General features: G+C 43.3%; 1 protein-coding gene across 3 annotated transcripts in view; it reads right to left on the reverse strand.

Moving 5' to 3' along the window:
* Positions 1-621: 621 nt before the first annotated feature.
* Positions 622-17,382, reverse strand: part of Pdxdc1 (pyridoxal dependent decarboxylase domain containing 1) — a 57,576-nt gene continuing 40,815 nt past the window's right edge. For all 3 annotated transcript variants that reach the window (XM_041676000.1, XM_041676001.1, XM_041676003.1), the window contains 11 exons: positions 16,174-16,224; positions 12,549-12,612; positions 11,533-11,621; positions 9,743-9,848; positions 6,153-6,324; positions 5,284-5,402; positions 4,876-4,997; positions 3,944-4,036; positions 3,763-3,859; positions 2,591-2,695; positions 622-2,154 (listed from right to left, as the gene is read on the reverse strand). In XM_041676000.1, coding sequence (XP_041531934.1) covers positions 1,898-2,154; positions 2,591-2,695; positions 3,763-3,859; positions 3,944-4,036; positions 4,876-4,997; positions 5,284-5,402; positions 6,153-6,324; positions 9,743-9,848; positions 11,533-11,621; positions 12,549-12,612; positions 16,174-16,224 — 1,275 coding nt within the window. In that variant the 3' untranslated portion in view covers positions 622-1,897. The remainder of the gene's footprint in view (positions 2,155-2,590; positions 2,696-3,762; positions 3,860-3,943; positions 4,037-4,875; positions 4,998-5,283; positions 5,403-6,152; positions 6,325-9,742; positions 9,849-11,532; positions 11,622-12,548; positions 12,613-16,173; positions 16,225-17,382) is intronic.

Here is a 17,382-nt window from a genome sequence, read left to right on the forward strand (position 1 = left end):
TCACTACAAAGTGAGGAACAGAGGAGAAACCATACCATTGGCCTTGCATTGAGAGACTGGTTGGTCAGGAAAAACCCAATCAGTGCGTGTTGGTAGGTGCCTTTAAATCTTTTTTTTTTTTTTTTTTGGATTTTTTCGAGACAGGGTTTCTCCTTAGCTTTTTGGTTCCTGTCCCCACACTAGCTCTTGTAGACCAGGCTGGCCTTGAACTCCCAGAGATCCGCCTGCCTCTGCCTGGGATTAAAGGCCTTTAATCTTGAGTTCAAGGCCATCCCGTTTCACAGAATGAGTTCCAGGACAGCAAAAACTACCAAAGAAATCCAGTCTTGTTTAAAAAAAAAAAAAAAAAAAAAAAAAAAAAAGAGGAAGAAAAGGGAAAAGGAACTTCCTAGCAAAACTTAGCAGCACTAGGCAAGATGAAAGGTTCAGAAACAAACAGCTGCTGAGTATGATTTTGAGACAAGCTCGTGGGGTGCCACATTCGATCTGAATCCCACAAAGTGAGAGAAACTTTTTACATATGATGCTACTAAGATGCCCAATTAGGGTTATGGAAGTTACTTTTTAGGAACTGTTCTGTTACCTGATGAAAAGTAATGTTTACACCAAGCTCACAAGTAGTAATTTCAAGAGCCTTTATTTAAGCCAGCATCAGATAGTGTCTCAAGGTAAAATTCTGTTGCAGCAAAACCAGGTAACAATTTCCAAATGTATAAAAACATTTAAAAATCAATCTGTTAAAGGTGATAATTTACCCCTCCCCCATGTCACCTGCTATACTTCATTGCATCAAATAAACAGGGAAGACTATATTTAATCATTTGCACCCCCAAAAAATGGAAAGATTGCATTTTGCTAAGTGGCAACTGTCAAAAATCACATCAAATCAGTGTAATTATAGGCTTAATGTGGTATAACTAAGGCTTCCAACACTGCAGTCCACCGGCCCACCATCTTAGCATCTTCCATTGTTTGACTTTAGGGACTAGAAAGGCACGGGGTGGGGCATCTTAGGGTACTGCTGGTGATGCAGTACTTGGGAAATAGAAATGAAGGAGAATTAGGTGGCAAGCCTGGAAGAGGCAACTTCTCTGGTTCTTTCTGGAGCTGGGCCCAGGGTGAGTAGAAGAGAAGCTGCAGCTGACCATGAAAAGCAGGTCAAAGGCTTGCTTGCTGCAGCCTCTACCGTGCTGCACAGCAGACGACAGGAGGCTCTTCATGGTGCTCTCCAGGGGGCTTTCTGTCATAAGTAGACCCAAGCACAGGGCATGCTGGGCATGTTGGGCACCAACTTAAAGGCATTACCAGTGTTTAAAATATACTTAAATATGGTCAGGAAGAGATCTTACAGTTAGTTACTAGTAAAGATGAGTCCTTACATTTGTTTACAAAGAGCGTATAAGGAGAAAAGGTGCAGCAGGGACAGTTCTAGTGCCACAGCGCATGTGTACACCATCCCTCAGAGGCTTCAGGTCCTACTGAAACCCATTTCCTGATGCCAGCCAGTGAGGCAGACGTCTCCCACAACCTGCCTGAATTACAGACCGAGTAAGACTGAAGCATGGGGGAGAACCTGGAGAGACACTATACAGCCTAGAGAAAGAGCAGTGTTTCCAGTGGAAGGTGCTTGAAATCCACATGTTCTCTCTGTACAACGTGTTTGTGGTATATGAAGAAAGGGGATGCCAAGGTTGGGCAGGCCAAAATAGTCAGTTGTTGGTTCTACTTACACATAAAATAATTGCCCCCCCCCATAAAGCCTGGTTTTCCAGCATGTTTCTGTGCAAAACTCCCAGTTTAGCACAGACGACAGAAATGTCTATCATCTTAGCATGTGGCACAGTTCACATTCTTCCCTGAAACAGTCAGTACAGGCGAAGCCCAGTGTTACTGAGGTTTATCTTAAGCGTTCCAGCCCCTCTACCTGGGGGTCGTCATCTTCCGGATGCTGGGCCTTGTTCTGCAAGGTCTCAGTCTGTCTGGCAGTGGGGGCAGGGGCTGTGGAGATCTGCTCAGGGCAGTGGGCCTCTGGGCTGCTCTGCTCTAGCCCACTGCACAGCTGGTCCACCTTTTCGAGGTCTTCGATGTGGGTGACTGAGCTGGTCTCACTCACAGCATCTGAGCCTCTCAGAGCCCTTTTAAAAGGTTTCTGGCCTAGAGAAACAAGATGAACCATGATGAAACTGGTGGAGACATCCACAGACAAAGGTGCTGTGGTCCTGCATGGTCATTGATTTGGCAGGAATGCTGGAATTTTGGTTTGCACTTGAGAGGTGAGGCAGGAACTAAAGAACACAGTGACACCAAAGTGCTCCCCAGGCCAGTGCTTCTGTGGTGCCCCTGACAGGAGTGACGACCTCGGTTAAAGTAATGCTTGCCTTTGCAGTGCCATGGAGACATTTCTTTGGAGCTAAATCTCAGGTGCCTGAATTGTTGTTTCAGCGAAGGGAATGGAATTTTGGATTACAGAAAGGAACATAAGGAACAACAAATAAGGAGCCTCAGCGGCATGTATGAGTCTATTCCCGAAGTGGAACAGAATTGGTTTCCTTCTGTTAATGAAGGTGAACTGTGGAGCGGTTTAACCCACCTGGAAGTCTCTGTTTGCTTTGAGTGCCTGAAGGTGTCGGAGGCGGTGTCACTCCTGTACCTTGTACTTTGTGGACGTATGTGTATTCTGTGGATTCCAGAGAGCCTGTCAGGAAAAGAAAGGAATGGCAGAAGCTCCAGGCACAGCTATCCTGAGATGCCATTTGTCCTCAAATGGCTTTGTGTCTTAACCGGCTTCCCACTGACTGAACGGGAGCAAACCCAGCCTGCAGTTGCTCCCGTCTCTCCCCAGGCTCTTCAGCTCCATCAGTGTGTGCAGTGTGCTGGGACCCTCACTTTAGCAATGAGCAGATGCTAACATTAAAGGCTGAGGTCTGTGATATAAAATGTTCCTTGTTCGTGATGTTCTGAGACAAAGTCTCAGAAAACCCTAATCCTCTAGCTTCGTCCTCCTAATGCTAGGATTACATCCTTCTGCCACCATAACAGGAAACTCCAGTGATACCTTTGCTATCATGAGAACCTAGAGAAGGAACAAAAGAAGGAACACCAAAATTTTGGGAGTATTTCTCTTTTTCTTTTTTAAATTGTTTACATATATTTTAAAGATTCTATTTATTTATTATGTATACAGTGTTCTATCTGCATGTGTGCCTGCAGACCAAAAAAGGGCACCAGATCTCATTATAGATGGTTGTGAGTCACCACATGGGTGCTGGCAAGTAAACTCAGGACTTCTGGAAGAGCAGTCAGTGCTCTTAACCACTGAGTCATCCCTCCAGTTCCCGGGAGTATTTCTTTAATAGGATAGGAAAGGATTCACTGCCGCTAGTATCTCCCAACAAGTTGGCAACATTGCCAGTCACTGGTTTAAAATAAATACCGTGTGCTACAGCCTTTAGGGTCCCCTCTCAGAAAGAGCCATGTCCTATACAAAGTACTCAGGAGGACTGCAGGAAACAATAGTCCTATGCCAGTGTCCATGGTGCACTGTCCCCAGATGTGGGCCGGTTGGATAGGCATGTCCCTTTTCCAAGGAAGAGCAATGTGCATGCTGTGGAGTGGCTGCTTTCTCACTGTTTCAGCAGGGATGGGGGAGATGACATGGCAGAGAATCCGGGGAGATATAAAGTATGAAGTGTACAAGGAGATAAATGCATCTGGTCAAAACTTAAATAACAGATCTAGGCATAGACCAGTTGGAAGTCCTACCTGCTGTTAAGTTAAAACTTCTTCCCTTTTGTGAAGCTTGAACTGGAGAGAACCAATTCAGGACGGACCCTACTACAGGGATCTGCCGCAACACTCCCTGCAAAACAAGCCTTGTTTAGGATAACCTGCTGAGTGTGCTCTGCCAGGATCCCAGCCTGGAAAACTTCAATCCTAACCCTACCTCTTCCAGAAGTCGTTCCTCATTTGCCTTCTGGAGTTGAACCTGAGCCTCCTGAATTCCCTTCCGAACGACTTCTGTCATGTTCTCTAGAAGCTGCAAAACCAAAGATACTGTTTGTCTAAGCTTCTTGCCCAGGGCCTAGAACTACTCACACAATCAACAGCATTGGTGACATTTCCCAACAAGTATATCAGTAGATGCAATTCTGCACTAAAAAACTTGAGCAAAGCTAAATAGAAAATTAAACAGAAGATGAAAGCTCATGCAGGCACAAGCAGACAGAAATTCGTTGTTTGGCCTCATCTGTCAGAGAAGAGAAATAACTAGTTACATTCTAAATGTTTTATCAATAAAAAGCAAGCACTGTTTAGTGCTGAGAGAAAGTCAGAAGGAATGGCCAAGCCTGGGAAAAACCCAACAGTGAACACAGCCAAGCTCCTTGGCCTTTTTTCAAACCTCTTCATCCCCTCTCTACCCCAAATGAACTGCAGCACATGCATCTCTGCTCTCACGCAAGGGTGGACTGGAGTCTGACCTCTAGCCTTGCAACTTTGTCTCCCATGCTACTAGACCAACAGAGGAAGGTCTGTTTCTGGTGGCATGGTCCTTATCAGGAACACCTATGTTGGTGTCCTTGGGACCCAGCTCCTTTTAGTAAGTCTCACCTCAGTGTACACAAATGTGAGCAAGTCCCCAAACGCTCAGCTGCCCTAAGCCACAATATTTGCTGTACTGCTTGGTTGTACATGGCTCTTCCTTCACACTACCTGGTGAGGTCATTGGGACAGCAACTGTGTCAAGGCCACTTAGCACTCCTGATGTCTGGCACAAGACCTAGCTCACATCCAGGAAAGAATGAAATGAACAGACATTCCCCAGTGTTGTATCACAAACTTTAGAAAAGACATGAAACACTGATTCATCTTACAGACCCTTGAGTTTTCCTCAATTTCCCGGGCTGTAACTGCAATGGTCTCCACTAGTTCAGAAACATCGACATCGTCACTCGCCATGCCGATGTAAATGCAGCTCTTCGTGCCTTTGTACTCAGGGCCTGGGGGAAGAAACAGGCAAGGCTGGCTCCCAAGTCCTCAGGTTTGTCCTGACTATGAGATGACAGCAAAGGAGCCTTCTTCCCAGGAAGAGGAAGATGCTGCTGACAAAGGAAAGGAAGGCTGGAGAGCTGGCAGAGGAAGGGAGACCCTACTAGGAGAGACCCTTTGCCTCTAGTTGATCCTAAACCAGAGCTCCTTCCCTCTGTGGCAATGCAAATATCTTCCTTAAACCCCTCGGACACGGTCTTCTTAAAGTTCTCAGCAACTTAGAGAAGTCGTTCTTACCCATTTTAAATATGAGGTCAGATTCCAGTTCATTTAACTTTTTCAGAAGTCCAGTGTGTATTTTCTCCCCCTCTGGATCAGATTCCAGACTGCTGTTATCATCACTGACATGCTCATACCTAAAAACATCAGAGCACAGTAACGCAGTTAAGATTGAACATCTCTTTAGATAGGACTGTGGGTGCAGTGTAAGTCCCCAGAGATGAGCACAGATCTGGAATCTTCTTGAATCTTCTTTCTTTTCTTTCTTTTTTTTTTTTTTTTTGGTTTTTCGAGACAAGGTTTCTCTGTAGTTTTAGTGCCTATCCTGGAACTAGCTCTTGTAGACCAGGCTGACCTCAAACTCCTAGAGATCCGCTGCCTCTGCCTCCCGAGTGCTGGGATTAAAGGCGTGCGCCACCACCACCCGGCTCTGGAGTCATTTTTCAATAATGTTGTAAGCCTCAGTTTGTGGTCCAGGAAAATAACGAGTCTGGGGGTCTTTTATTTAAAAGGAAAAAGAAAAAAAAATGAGAACTAGGAGGTATCCCAGAAGATTGTGAGGCCAGCACAGCTCTCTTCCTGTGAACCAGGCTTATCCTGCAAAGCTCTGTATATCTCATAGAGTAACCATCTGTCCACTGTGTGTCTGCCCTGGGCACTTGTGAATTAGCACAGGCAGATGGCACACAGTGACCCCCGACTCACTGAGCCGAATGGTGGGCCAAACTATCTTTTTACATTAGGCTTTTGTAAATGCCCCAGAACATCTCAGTGAATCCTTAGCAAATATACTCTAATTCTACCTGGATATATACGTAAGCATCAGAACCCACTTGTCTTGACAAAGTCGTCTTCACGTCACATCTTGTAGCAAGGGAAATCATTACCTGACAACCCCGATTCCAGGCCAGCTGGGGTCATCAACATACAGGAGGCCTGCTGTCCCCTCTACTTCCTGCCTGAACTCTTCTCGTAGCTGTAGTGTGCATGTCAGCACTGGAAGTTTGCTTTGGATGCAGGTGACGAGTTGGTCCACATCCTCGCCTTGAGTTCCTAACACTGAAAACACCACAGGATGTTTGAGAACTGCGTAGAGGACTTGGTGGTGGGGTAGGTGGGTACATGAAAGGGAGACTCTTTTACTACTAACAAGGTCAAAGACTAGATCAGTATTAGCAAAATTTGTTTTTTTTTCTTGAGACAGGATTTCTCTGTGTGTTCCTGATTGTCCTGGAACTAGGTCTGTAGAGCAGATTAGGCTGGCCTTGGATTTACAGGGATCTGCCTACCTCTGCTTCCTGAGTGCTGGGATTATTATTATTATTATTTGAGACAGGGACTCATCCTACGGTTGAAGCTAGCCTTTAACTCATGGCAGTTCTCTTGCCTCAAATTCCAAAGTGTTGGAATTATGGGCATGAGCTACTATGCCTGACCTAACCTAATTTTTTTTTTTAAAGTTGTTCCATGTAACTATAGAAGAGTCAGATGACAAAAACTAACACACTTGGGGCTGGGAGAATAGTTCCCATGTACAGCATGAGGTCTTGAGTTCAGATCCCCATGTTTCATAAACACGAAAAGCTGGTGTCATTTGTAGACACCTGTAGCCACAGCACTAGGGAAGGACAGACCAGAGGACCTCTAGAGCTCACTAGTCAGTTCAGTGAGCTTTCAAGTTTAAGCAACAGACTTTCCTAAAAATATAAAGTGGACAGAGATAAAAGGCACCATGCCAACTTCTAGCTTCCACAAGCACAAGACACATATACCACACATATAAACAAATTTTTAAAAATCAGGCTGACAGGGTTCAGTGGTAAAGGTGCTTATCACCAAGCCTAGCAACCTAAGCTTGATCCCCTGGACGTACATGGGGATCCATGTGCCAGGAGTCCTTTGACCTCCACATGCATGTTCCCTATCCATACAATAAACATAAATAATGAATAAATAAATAACAATTTCACAGTTGCTGGCTCCAGGGGACACAGCTACTTTGTGGATTTAATGCACAGAGGAACTTTCCATCTCAGGCCTGACTCAGGCTGCACATGCCTGTCATGGGCTACACAAGAAGGCAGGGAGACAGTAGCAGCACCACATGAGATACATGAGTCATGTCAATCAGCGTTAGAGGTGAGGGAATCTTGGCAGTTTGCCATCCTTCCTCCTCTGGGCTCCCAGGTGCTGCCCAGGTGCTCTCTGCCAGCCTCCCGCACTGTCTTCAGAGCTGGGGTTCAGGCCATCAGCAAGCTCTGAAATAGCCTTTTCTTTACAGGGTAAATTTTCTTATTTTGATGAGCTTGAGAAAATATCTTTGCAAAAATGTTGAATATATCATGAAAAACTACCAAAAATTTTCTTAAAATTGTTTTAAGTCATTATAAAAAGCATAATCATTTTTTTTAAACTATCTCACTAACCCCAGCTTTTTAAAGTTATCATGTAAGAAAGGTGCAGTGGCTGGGAGGTGGTGAAGCACGCCTTTAATTCCAGCACTTGAGATGCAGAGGCAGGTGGGTCTCTGAGTTTGAGGCCAGCCTGGTCTACAGAACAAGTTCCAAGATAGCCATAGCTATGCAGAGAGGCTCTGTTTTAGAAAAACAAAACCAAAACCCAAAAAAGAAAGATGTGGTGGCTCATATGGCTCATGCCTACAGCCTCAGTGTTTAGGAGACCAAGGAAGGAGAATCGAGTGTTTAAGTAAGACCCTGATTCTAGAATAAAATAAGGATTGGTTGGTGCAGGACAATTCTGTATTCTGTCAATTATGTTTTAAATAAACACTGAATGGCCAGTAGCCAGGCAGGAAGTATAGGCGGGACAACGAGAACAGGAAAATTCTGGGAAGAGGAAAGCTTTCTCTCCAGTCCTGTCCAGACACCAAAGAACCTGCACCACTGAAAAAGGTACTGAGCCATGTGGCTAACATAGATAAGAATAATGGGCCAAGCAGTGTTTTAGTAAATACAGTTTCTGTGTGATTATTCTGGGGCTAAGCTAGCCGGGTGGCAGGGGTGAAAAGCAGGTCCTCATGTTACAGAAAGGCTCCAACGCTGGACAACTGCATCCACATAAAGCCCGAGGCAGCTTGAAAAGTAATTCTAGAACAAAATGACAGCATTACGCATGGTTTCTTTGGTCGCAATTTCTCAGGTCTGCTCTGCTTGCTAGAGGCAAGCAAGCACTCTCATTTGGGAGAGGCATCCTGACTCAGTTTTAGCTGCAAAACCTTGCAGCTGCTTCTGCAATGTCTATAACAGTGGTCCTACTCTTACAACTGGAGGTTTCCATTCCCATCTCCAGAGTATTCATACACACATGTGTGAATACACTAACGACGTCTGGAGGGCTGACTACATGGAGGACCCTGAGGGATGACATGCCAGGAGAAGGTATGGAAACTGTGCCCCTTCCCTACAATTTGCCTTGCACATTTCTTTCTTCTTTTGTGTTTTTTCCCCCCAGACAGGGTTTCTCTGTGTAACTGAGGCAGCCCTGGTGGCTTGGCCTGGCATTCACTCTGGAGACCAGGCTGGCCTTGAACTCAGAGATCCACCTGCCTCTGCCTCCCAAGTGCTGATTTAAAGGTGTGGGCCACATCCTGGTTGCCTTATACATTTCTATCCTTTAATTATATGTATTAGAACAAATCATGACCTTAAATATATATTACTAAAAGTGCAATATTTGAACAAAATAAAAGCATGTCCAGGTTGCATTCCACAGTGACAACTCTGCTGAAAGATTGGTCTGTTTGAGATAGGAGGGACTCTTTTTTATTAAAAACATTTTACATATTTGATCATGTTTTTCTTCCTCCCAATGCCTCCTGGATTCTTTCACCTCCCTACCTATACAACTTTATGTTCTCTCTTTCAAAACACACAAAAAAATGAGTTAAAAAATAAAACAAACAAAAAATAAGAAATACAATCCCCTTCCCCGTCCAAAGCCTAAAATCAAAACAAACAAAAGACCAGTAAGGGGGGAAAAAAAGCCAAAACAAAGCAGAGGGAAACAAAAAGTTCACAAAAACACCAAAGTTCATTTTGTGTTGGTCCGCTACTCCCTGGCACTTTCGCTTGCCGACAGGCATCTAACTGCAGACAGCCTCTTTGTTGGGTGACCTGTCCCATGTCTTCTCCCCTTCTCAGTGTGGGACCCTGTCTGCCTTGAATCTGTGCAGGTCTTGTGTTGAAAGGTTTAAAGCTCCACAGGTTACTCAGATGTTTACTTGGACATGAGAAGTAACCAAAATAGAAAACCTAGAGTCACAGAACTGAATTGCTCCAGATGCCTCACTCTCTGAGAAGTTATGCTGAAACCTAAATTTAGCCCAAAAGGAAAGCTCCTTCGAAAGAAGATGCTGCAAACTACAGGATAGCAGGTCATAATGGGGGCCCAGTCATCTGACTGCTGGCCATTAGCAGTTTCTGCCTTAGCCACAGGGGCAGAGTTGTAATTGCCTTACCTGCTGCTGTCATCAAAGGGCTGAACCGCAAACATGTGCCATCCACTTCCAAGTCCAGGACAGTGAGGCCACACATAGGCACCAGCTGTCTCAGTTGTTCTCCTAGCTGCAGAGAAAAGGACAGAGAACATTCTTGCAACCCATCCACATTCCTAACCTCACCCAGACTAAAGTGGTTCCTGGAGCTAGTTTGCCTTATTCTTCAGGGCATCTTCCACTATCAGCAGTTCATTTTATGTTATTCCAAATACAAATTCACTTTAGAAAAATATGCAATATAATTAAAACAAAAATATGACATAAAAATGACTCACAAAATACTATCTTAACACTGACTACTGATACCTGGTATATTTCCCAGGGTCTTTTCTCTGTTTTTGTAATAACAGGGCATTCTACATTTTAGGAATCTACGTTGTTCTCTGTGTGTGTGCAGGTACACATTTGTATGTGGAGGCCAGAAATCAATGCGGGGCTTTTCCTCAGTCATTCTCTACCTTACTTTTTGAGACAGGGTCTCTTCTCAATGAAACTGTACGTTTTTATTTTTGTTTATACTGTCCTGCCAATGAACTCCCTGAACCACCTGTCTTTGCCTCTCTAGTGCTGCAGTGCTGTTTTACATGGATGCTGGAGATCTGAACTGGGGCACTGATGCTTGCACTGCAAGCACTTTACCACAGAGCCACTTACCCAGCCCCAGTAACCTGCATTTTTTTTTCCATCTAATTTGTGCTGATCATTTTCCATCTGTTTTAAACATTTGTCTACAGGTTTATAATAGTTTCTTTGAATGGCACTACAAGGATGAATTATATATTTATCAAACCTCAGGAAATGATACTGCTGTGAACATCTGTGGTGGTCTGAAAAGAACCCAGAGGGAGTGACACTATTAGGAAGTGTGGCCTTGTTGGAGTATGTGTGATCTTGTTGGAGAAGTAGGTGGGCTTTGAGATCTCATATATGTTCAAGCCACACCCAGTGAGACAGACCACTTCCTGTTGCCCGCAATAGGTAGGGCTCTCAGCTACTACTCCAGCACCATGTCTGCCTGCATGCCACCATACTCCCAGCCACCATGCTCCCCACCATGATGATAATGGACTAAACCTCTAAAACTGTAACCTGCCACCTCAATTAAATGTTTTCCTTTATAAGAGTTGCTGTGGTCATAGTGCCTCTTCACAGCAATAGAAACCCTAAGACAACATCTTTACCCTATTAAGAACACTTGAAGTCTAAAATCTAAACATAAGTGTCCAAAAGCCGCTAGAACAGAATGCTGGCCCACTTTGCCTGGGCATAGGGAACACCTGTACCTTCTGATGCACTTTGTTTTGTTTCTTTGAGACAAGAAACTCACTTTTTTAGAGCTCACTATGTAGGTCTGGCTGTCCTGTAACTTACTCTGTAGACCAGGCCAGCCTCAAACTCAGAGATCCACCTGCCTCTGCCTCCAGAATGCTGGGATTAAAGATGTGCGCTACCACACCCAGCTTTAGACCACGCTTGTTGCCCAAATCAGAGGTACTGAAGTCCAGGCTTTACACGCTGTTTAGCCTTACACAGCAATCAGGACATAGTCACAGAAGGAAAGTGAGGGGCCTGCCAGAGCTGACAGTGTATGAGGTGCTTATCTAATCAAAATAGAACAAGCCTGGTCTCTCTGTACAAAGCTCCTTCCTGTGGCTATGACTACCACACATGACCATGTTACAGCAGGCATGAGGCCAGGTGACACTGCTCCAAGACATAAAGGAGAAAAAGTAGATAGGAGCCATCTTTACCCAGCGGTTCAGTGCATCACAGGAGTGTCTCTCCCGGCCAACAGCTGCAGGTGCTACGTTGGATACAGGGACAGCTTTAAATGCTGGATCTGAGGCCAAACACAGAAGGGATTCATTCCCAGAAACAAGGCTACAATAAACATTATAATTTAACTCCATTTCATGTAGATGCCAAAGTGAATCCCAAGAGAACAGCATCATATATTAATGAAATCAAAATGTCTGAGGTTAATTGCCTATACTTTTCTGATGAACTAAGTAACTTCTCAATAGATTTTTAAAATAGAATTCTCTTTTCCCCCACCCAGTTTTCCAAGACATGGTTTCACTGTATAACTGTGAATGTCCTGGAACTTGCTCTGCAGACCAGGCTGGCCTTGAACTCAGACATCCACCTGCCTCTGCCTCCAAGTGCTGAGTTAAAAGACTTGCACTACCACTGCCCAACTTAGAATAGGATTCTTAATTTTCATCTTTTAAAAAAATTGCTTTCAATGCCAGCCTGGTGGTGCACGTTTATAATCTCAGCCGTTGGTAAAGCTGAGGCCAGAGGGGCAGTAGTGACGCACAGCCTTAATTCCAGCACTCAGAGGGCAGAGGCAGACGGATCTCTGAGTTTGAGGCCAGAGCGAGTTCCAGCACAGCCAGGGGTACACAGAGAAACCGTCTCAAAGAAAAAGAAAGAAAGAAAGAAAAGAACAAACAATAAACAAAAAAAGTGACTCTCATTACAGGGATTCTGAAAACAAACCAAAGCAAATTTTGTAAGTTGACAACTAGTCTGCTGAGCACTGCACTCCAGCTGGCTCGGCACAAGTTACGTGATGGCATTTGGAAGTTCTTGGTTTAGTCATAGGCACTTAACACTAACTAGCATGCTTGCAAAACTGGTATATTTTTCTAAAATGGCTGAAGATTTTAGCAATGAAAACATATAGATTACCCATTTAATTTCATATAATATTAAATTTAAAGCCTGAAGCACAGTTTTGTTTTTTTTTTTTTTAATTGCCTACCTGAGCCTGGTAATTCCTGGAAAAATCTGAACACTACTACTGGAGAACTGAGCTCATCTTCCACCTGCAAAAAGGGAAGGGTGCTGTTACCACATTGAGAATAGGACCAAACACCAACAGGATGAGATGCTATCTTTGGAAAAGCAGACAGAGATGCCACTGTACACAGACATGTTAAAAAGCTCAAAGGCTGTAACTGGCCTGAACTGAAAATGAAAATGATGGTTGCTTACTCTCTTGACCCAACAAACCCTATAAAATCATGCAAACAAGCAACCTTTAAAACACTGTGTAGGGTGTTTTGTCTGCATGCGCGTGTGTGACCCAAGTGTGCGTCTGGTACCCACAGAGATCAGGAGGGAATACTGAATACCCTGGAACTAGAATTAGAAACAGCTGTGAGCCACTATGTAGGTGCTAAGAATCAAATCTGGGTCTTCTGCAAAAGTAGCAAGTGTTCTAACTGTAGAGCCATCTCTCTAGTCTAAACAAGGAACCTTTTATACTCAGGGATTTAAAAAGAAAAGGCACCAGCTTTTAGAACAGGACTCAAGTCCTTCTGGCAATGCACATCCTGCAGCCTAGAATACACTGGTGGACTGTCAGACAAGTAGCTGATGACAGTGCTCACTGCATTACAACAACATGCCGGCCGTCAGGCACACACCAAGGAGCAATAGCTGGCAGGCTCTATGGTGGTCTTGTTGGGGTAAGTTCTGGGGATGCTTTCTTTCAACATTTAACAGTTGTAATCTATCACTGTAGCTATTACTCCTGTGCTTTGAATTATGCTATGGCTAATGAACTCACTTTGTAGGACCACAAGAGGAAGTGCTAACTCCCAGACAGGTGCTCTCACTATGTAGTGCTAGAAGGTCTGGAATTCAATATGTAGAGATTTTAGAGAAAGCTCCTGTTTCTGTCTCCCAGTTGATGGTATTAAAGTATGCACCACCAGGCCTGGCTCTACTAACATTTTAAGGAGATTCAGATCAGGCAAGATTTATATTTAAATTTGCTAGTTATTTATTGAGCTGGTTCTTATATTAAAATGCTTTTACATCTGCCACCTCTAGCTTTCACATAAATAAAATTACTAATGCCTTTAAGAAAATAAGGACTTATCGTTTAAGTAGAATGGGGTAAATTCCACAAAAAAGAAAGAACTAAGAAGGTGGCAAACTAATCTCACTTTTTTGATGTAAGGCAGAAGGGTCCAGTCTACAGCGTCTATCTATACGATCACTGTTTCCTCATACTTTGCTCTCAGTATCAGTGTGCACAGGAATACCATGCGCAGTCATATACAGACGCAGGGCCCTACCAACACAACAGACTGAGCGGATACTCAAGTTATCTAACCCTAAATTCTGAAACAGTTAAGATTAAGCCAAATTAAATCCAAAGAGTTTAAACCACTTCTGGGCTCAAAACAAAATGAATCCAGAAAGAAGACTAAAACAGAAGCAGCAGCTGTGACAGCTGGACGTGGTGGTGCAGACAGAGGCAGAGGACAGCCTGATCTATGGAGCAAGTTCCAGGACAGCCAGGGCTACAAAGAGAAACCCTGTCTCAGTCTTTAAAAAGACAACAAAGCAGTGGCAGCAATAAATGTAAGTTAAGCTGCATGGACAGGGAACATGAGTGGTTGTGAATCTTTGCTTTTATGGTTGAAGTCCTATATTTTAATGCCCATGTGGTGGATAGAGAATTTACACAAAGCCTTTGATGAAGCTTCTAAAGAAAAGAAATACATATATATTATATATGTGTACATACACATGCACATGCACACGCACACACACGCGCACGCGCGCACACATTCACACACACCTAAGTTCAACAAAGAATAAAAAATTCCAGGGAATCAAGTGATGTATGTCCTGGTGTGTATGATCTCAGTGTACTGAGGGGAAGGCTTCTTGAAGAAGACATGTTTGAACCGAGGTCTCAAAACTCACAACTCAGTAAAGAGAAGAAATGGGGAACAGTGAGTGTCTCTAAGCAGAAGAACAAAGGAGACTGCTGTGAGAATTAAACAAAACAACGCGGAGAAAACACTGGGTATCATGTTTGTTAATAATATGTAGCCTACTAGTAACTGTGACAGTTGATGACTGTGTTGTCTGCTAATCATATATTCTCCACTAAAGGAAGTGGCCATTGAAAGAAGGGTGTTGAAAGGTTTGTGGCTGGACACTATGTAGGCTGACAAAGACACTCCAAAAGAACTGACAGTTAAGAGGGGACACACGGAGATCCTGAGTGGGCTCAGCACTCCCTTGATTCCTACTAACAAGCTCACTGTAATCCACTCTGAATCTCATCTGCAGGCAGAGATGTCCAACCAACAACTGATATGACAGAACAAGAGGTTAAGAAAATAATGCAGGGGTAGAGAGGTGGCTCAGTGGTTAAGAGCACTAGCTATTCTCTCAGAGATCTGGGGTTCAATTCCCAGTATCCACTTGGGAACTCACAACTGTCTGTAGCTCGTTTCAGGGGATCCAGTGCTTTCTCCTGGTCTTTACACACATTGTAAACAGACACACTTGCAGACCAAACATTCATACACATAATATAAAACCAAATATCCACTTACCCTCTCTGAGAAGTGGGTGGGGGTGGGGTGGGGTGTTAAGTGGAGAGAATGAGAGGAGGGGAGGAGTGGGAACTTGGATTGGTATGTATAACGAAAAGAGATAATTTGTTTTCTTTTTTAAAAAAATAAAAAACCACAAAAAACAAAAAATAAAACCAAATAATCTTATAGAAACAAGAAAATGACTCAGTGTCATCAGGTTACTCAGCGACACTGCTAAGTGCAGAACTCAAGCCTCCTGACTTGCTCCTTCAATGACCCACTCTCCTCTTCCAAATTTCCTCTCAATTGAATGCAGCCAGATAACTGGGCTTCAGAATGCAATACAGGGTACCTGCTCCCCCCACCCCCAACTCCTACCCTGCAACCTAACCATAATAAAAGTGATTATATTAATCTGGACCCCAAATAAACTCAAGGACCAACTTTGAACTAAACTCTTGTTTTGCAAAAAGTGCCAAAGAAACTCTCAGTAGCACATTTAAATAAAAACTTGACCTATTTATTTCCTGAAATTCTACAATACTGTGAAACAAAATGTGAAAAGCTGCCCTCCTGGACTGATACTTTCAGTTGCTAGTTCTGCTAAGTCTCCTTGTGAGTTACTACTTGAGGGGGCAAAGATCCTGGAAGACAAGACCTGGGGTATTTGCTTTTTCCTTCTCATCCCAGTTTGAGCAGGTTTCAGAAAGCAGCCCAGAGTATTCTGAGACAGTAATCTTCGAGGATGGGTGACCTTGAGTCCTTGGGAAGGTGAAGTCAAAGGAGTTTACATAAGATTTTTGTGCAATTCTAGATTTTAACAGAATTATAGGAATTTAAAATTTAAACACTGTTTGGCACAGATTTCTTAATTTCAGACTAACTGTATAATTAGGTCATAAATATATATGTGATTCCTTCCTAAAGATTGTTCATGGCACTGTCATAACTCAAATGAAATGTTATCACACTTGAGGAAAACCATTTTCTTCACTGGAGCTAAAAACTTAATTCAAAAGCAGAGAAAATTATATACTATACCAAGATCTTGATGTAGTCCACTTTCTTTAAACTTTCTTGCAACCGCTGACTCTGCAAATAACAACACAAAAGTATACAACCTTACTGGAGTGAATTGTATTAGCAGGTTTCACAGGGATCTTTGCACATTAGACAGAGAAAGGTGTCTGCAACTTGGTGATTACTAAGTTTGAGTCCCAATTTTCACAACTCAACATTTGCAGATATTTTTCAGTCTTTCACATGTAGGGCTAGCAAGTGAAGGCACACAGCATGACAATTCATGAGGATGGTTAAAACTGCGTTTCTATATAGTCACAACCAAATACCCTTCACCACTGACAGGAGAATCACTATAGTCCCTAATTCATCGAGTAGAGAAACATGAATTCAGCAGATATTTATTGAGTATTGGATGTTGCAAAGCCACTAAAGGAACTCCACTTGAAATGTGTTCTATCAGTGAAACCTACAATCTAGTGAAACTGTGGGCATCATACGAAATCATACAAAGTGCTTCATGGTGTTTGGCACTGAGTAGTTGCTCAACATCTGCCACACAAAAAGAAAGAGGAGATGAGGAGGAGAGGGGAGTGCACGATACAGTATGGACTATAAGACATGAGCATGCAGACACGCACACCTGCCGATGCCCCATAGTTTCACAGGTGCTCCAGGATGGAGAGTGAACAGCAGGTTTTCATTCAAACCCTCAAGAACACTGGAGATTAGCTACAGGCTTGGGTAGTAGGCAGGTGCCAGAGCTGTAGTAATCTCAAGGGCTTGGGAGTTAATGTCATCATTATTTCCCTGCACTCCTAAAACCAAGGAGAATTGAACTTTTCCCACGAGTGCTCAAACCTTCCTCTAATTTGACTAAGTTGCTACGGTAATAAGGGCTTCTATTTCCTAAGAACCAAATCATGGTATGAGCTAACAGCAAAATGAAAACACTTTTTTAAAAAAATGCTTTTTATAAACAAAACGTTAAAATTAATTTGTAGTGTAAAAAGGAACTAACCTATAAACCAAAGAACAAAATAATTTTTCTTAAGCATAAAAATGACAGGAGAAAGTGCTAATATCCTGGGTTGGGGGGAGAAACAGTGGAGTATTTGTTTGGGGTACTGAGACTGAACCCAGAGCCTTGCACATACAAAGTGTGTGCTCTACCACTGACCTACAACAATAGCCCAAGAATATATTTAAAACAAAGATTTAAACTTTCAT

This window comes from Microtus oregoni, unplaced genomic scaffold (assembly GCF_018167655.1).
Source record: "Microtus oregoni isolate MIOR12 unplaced genomic scaffold, Mior012 000027F_ref0000203, whole genome shotgun sequence".
NCBI lineage: Eukaryota > Metazoa > Chordata > Mammalia > Rodentia > Cricetidae > Microtus > Microtus oregoni.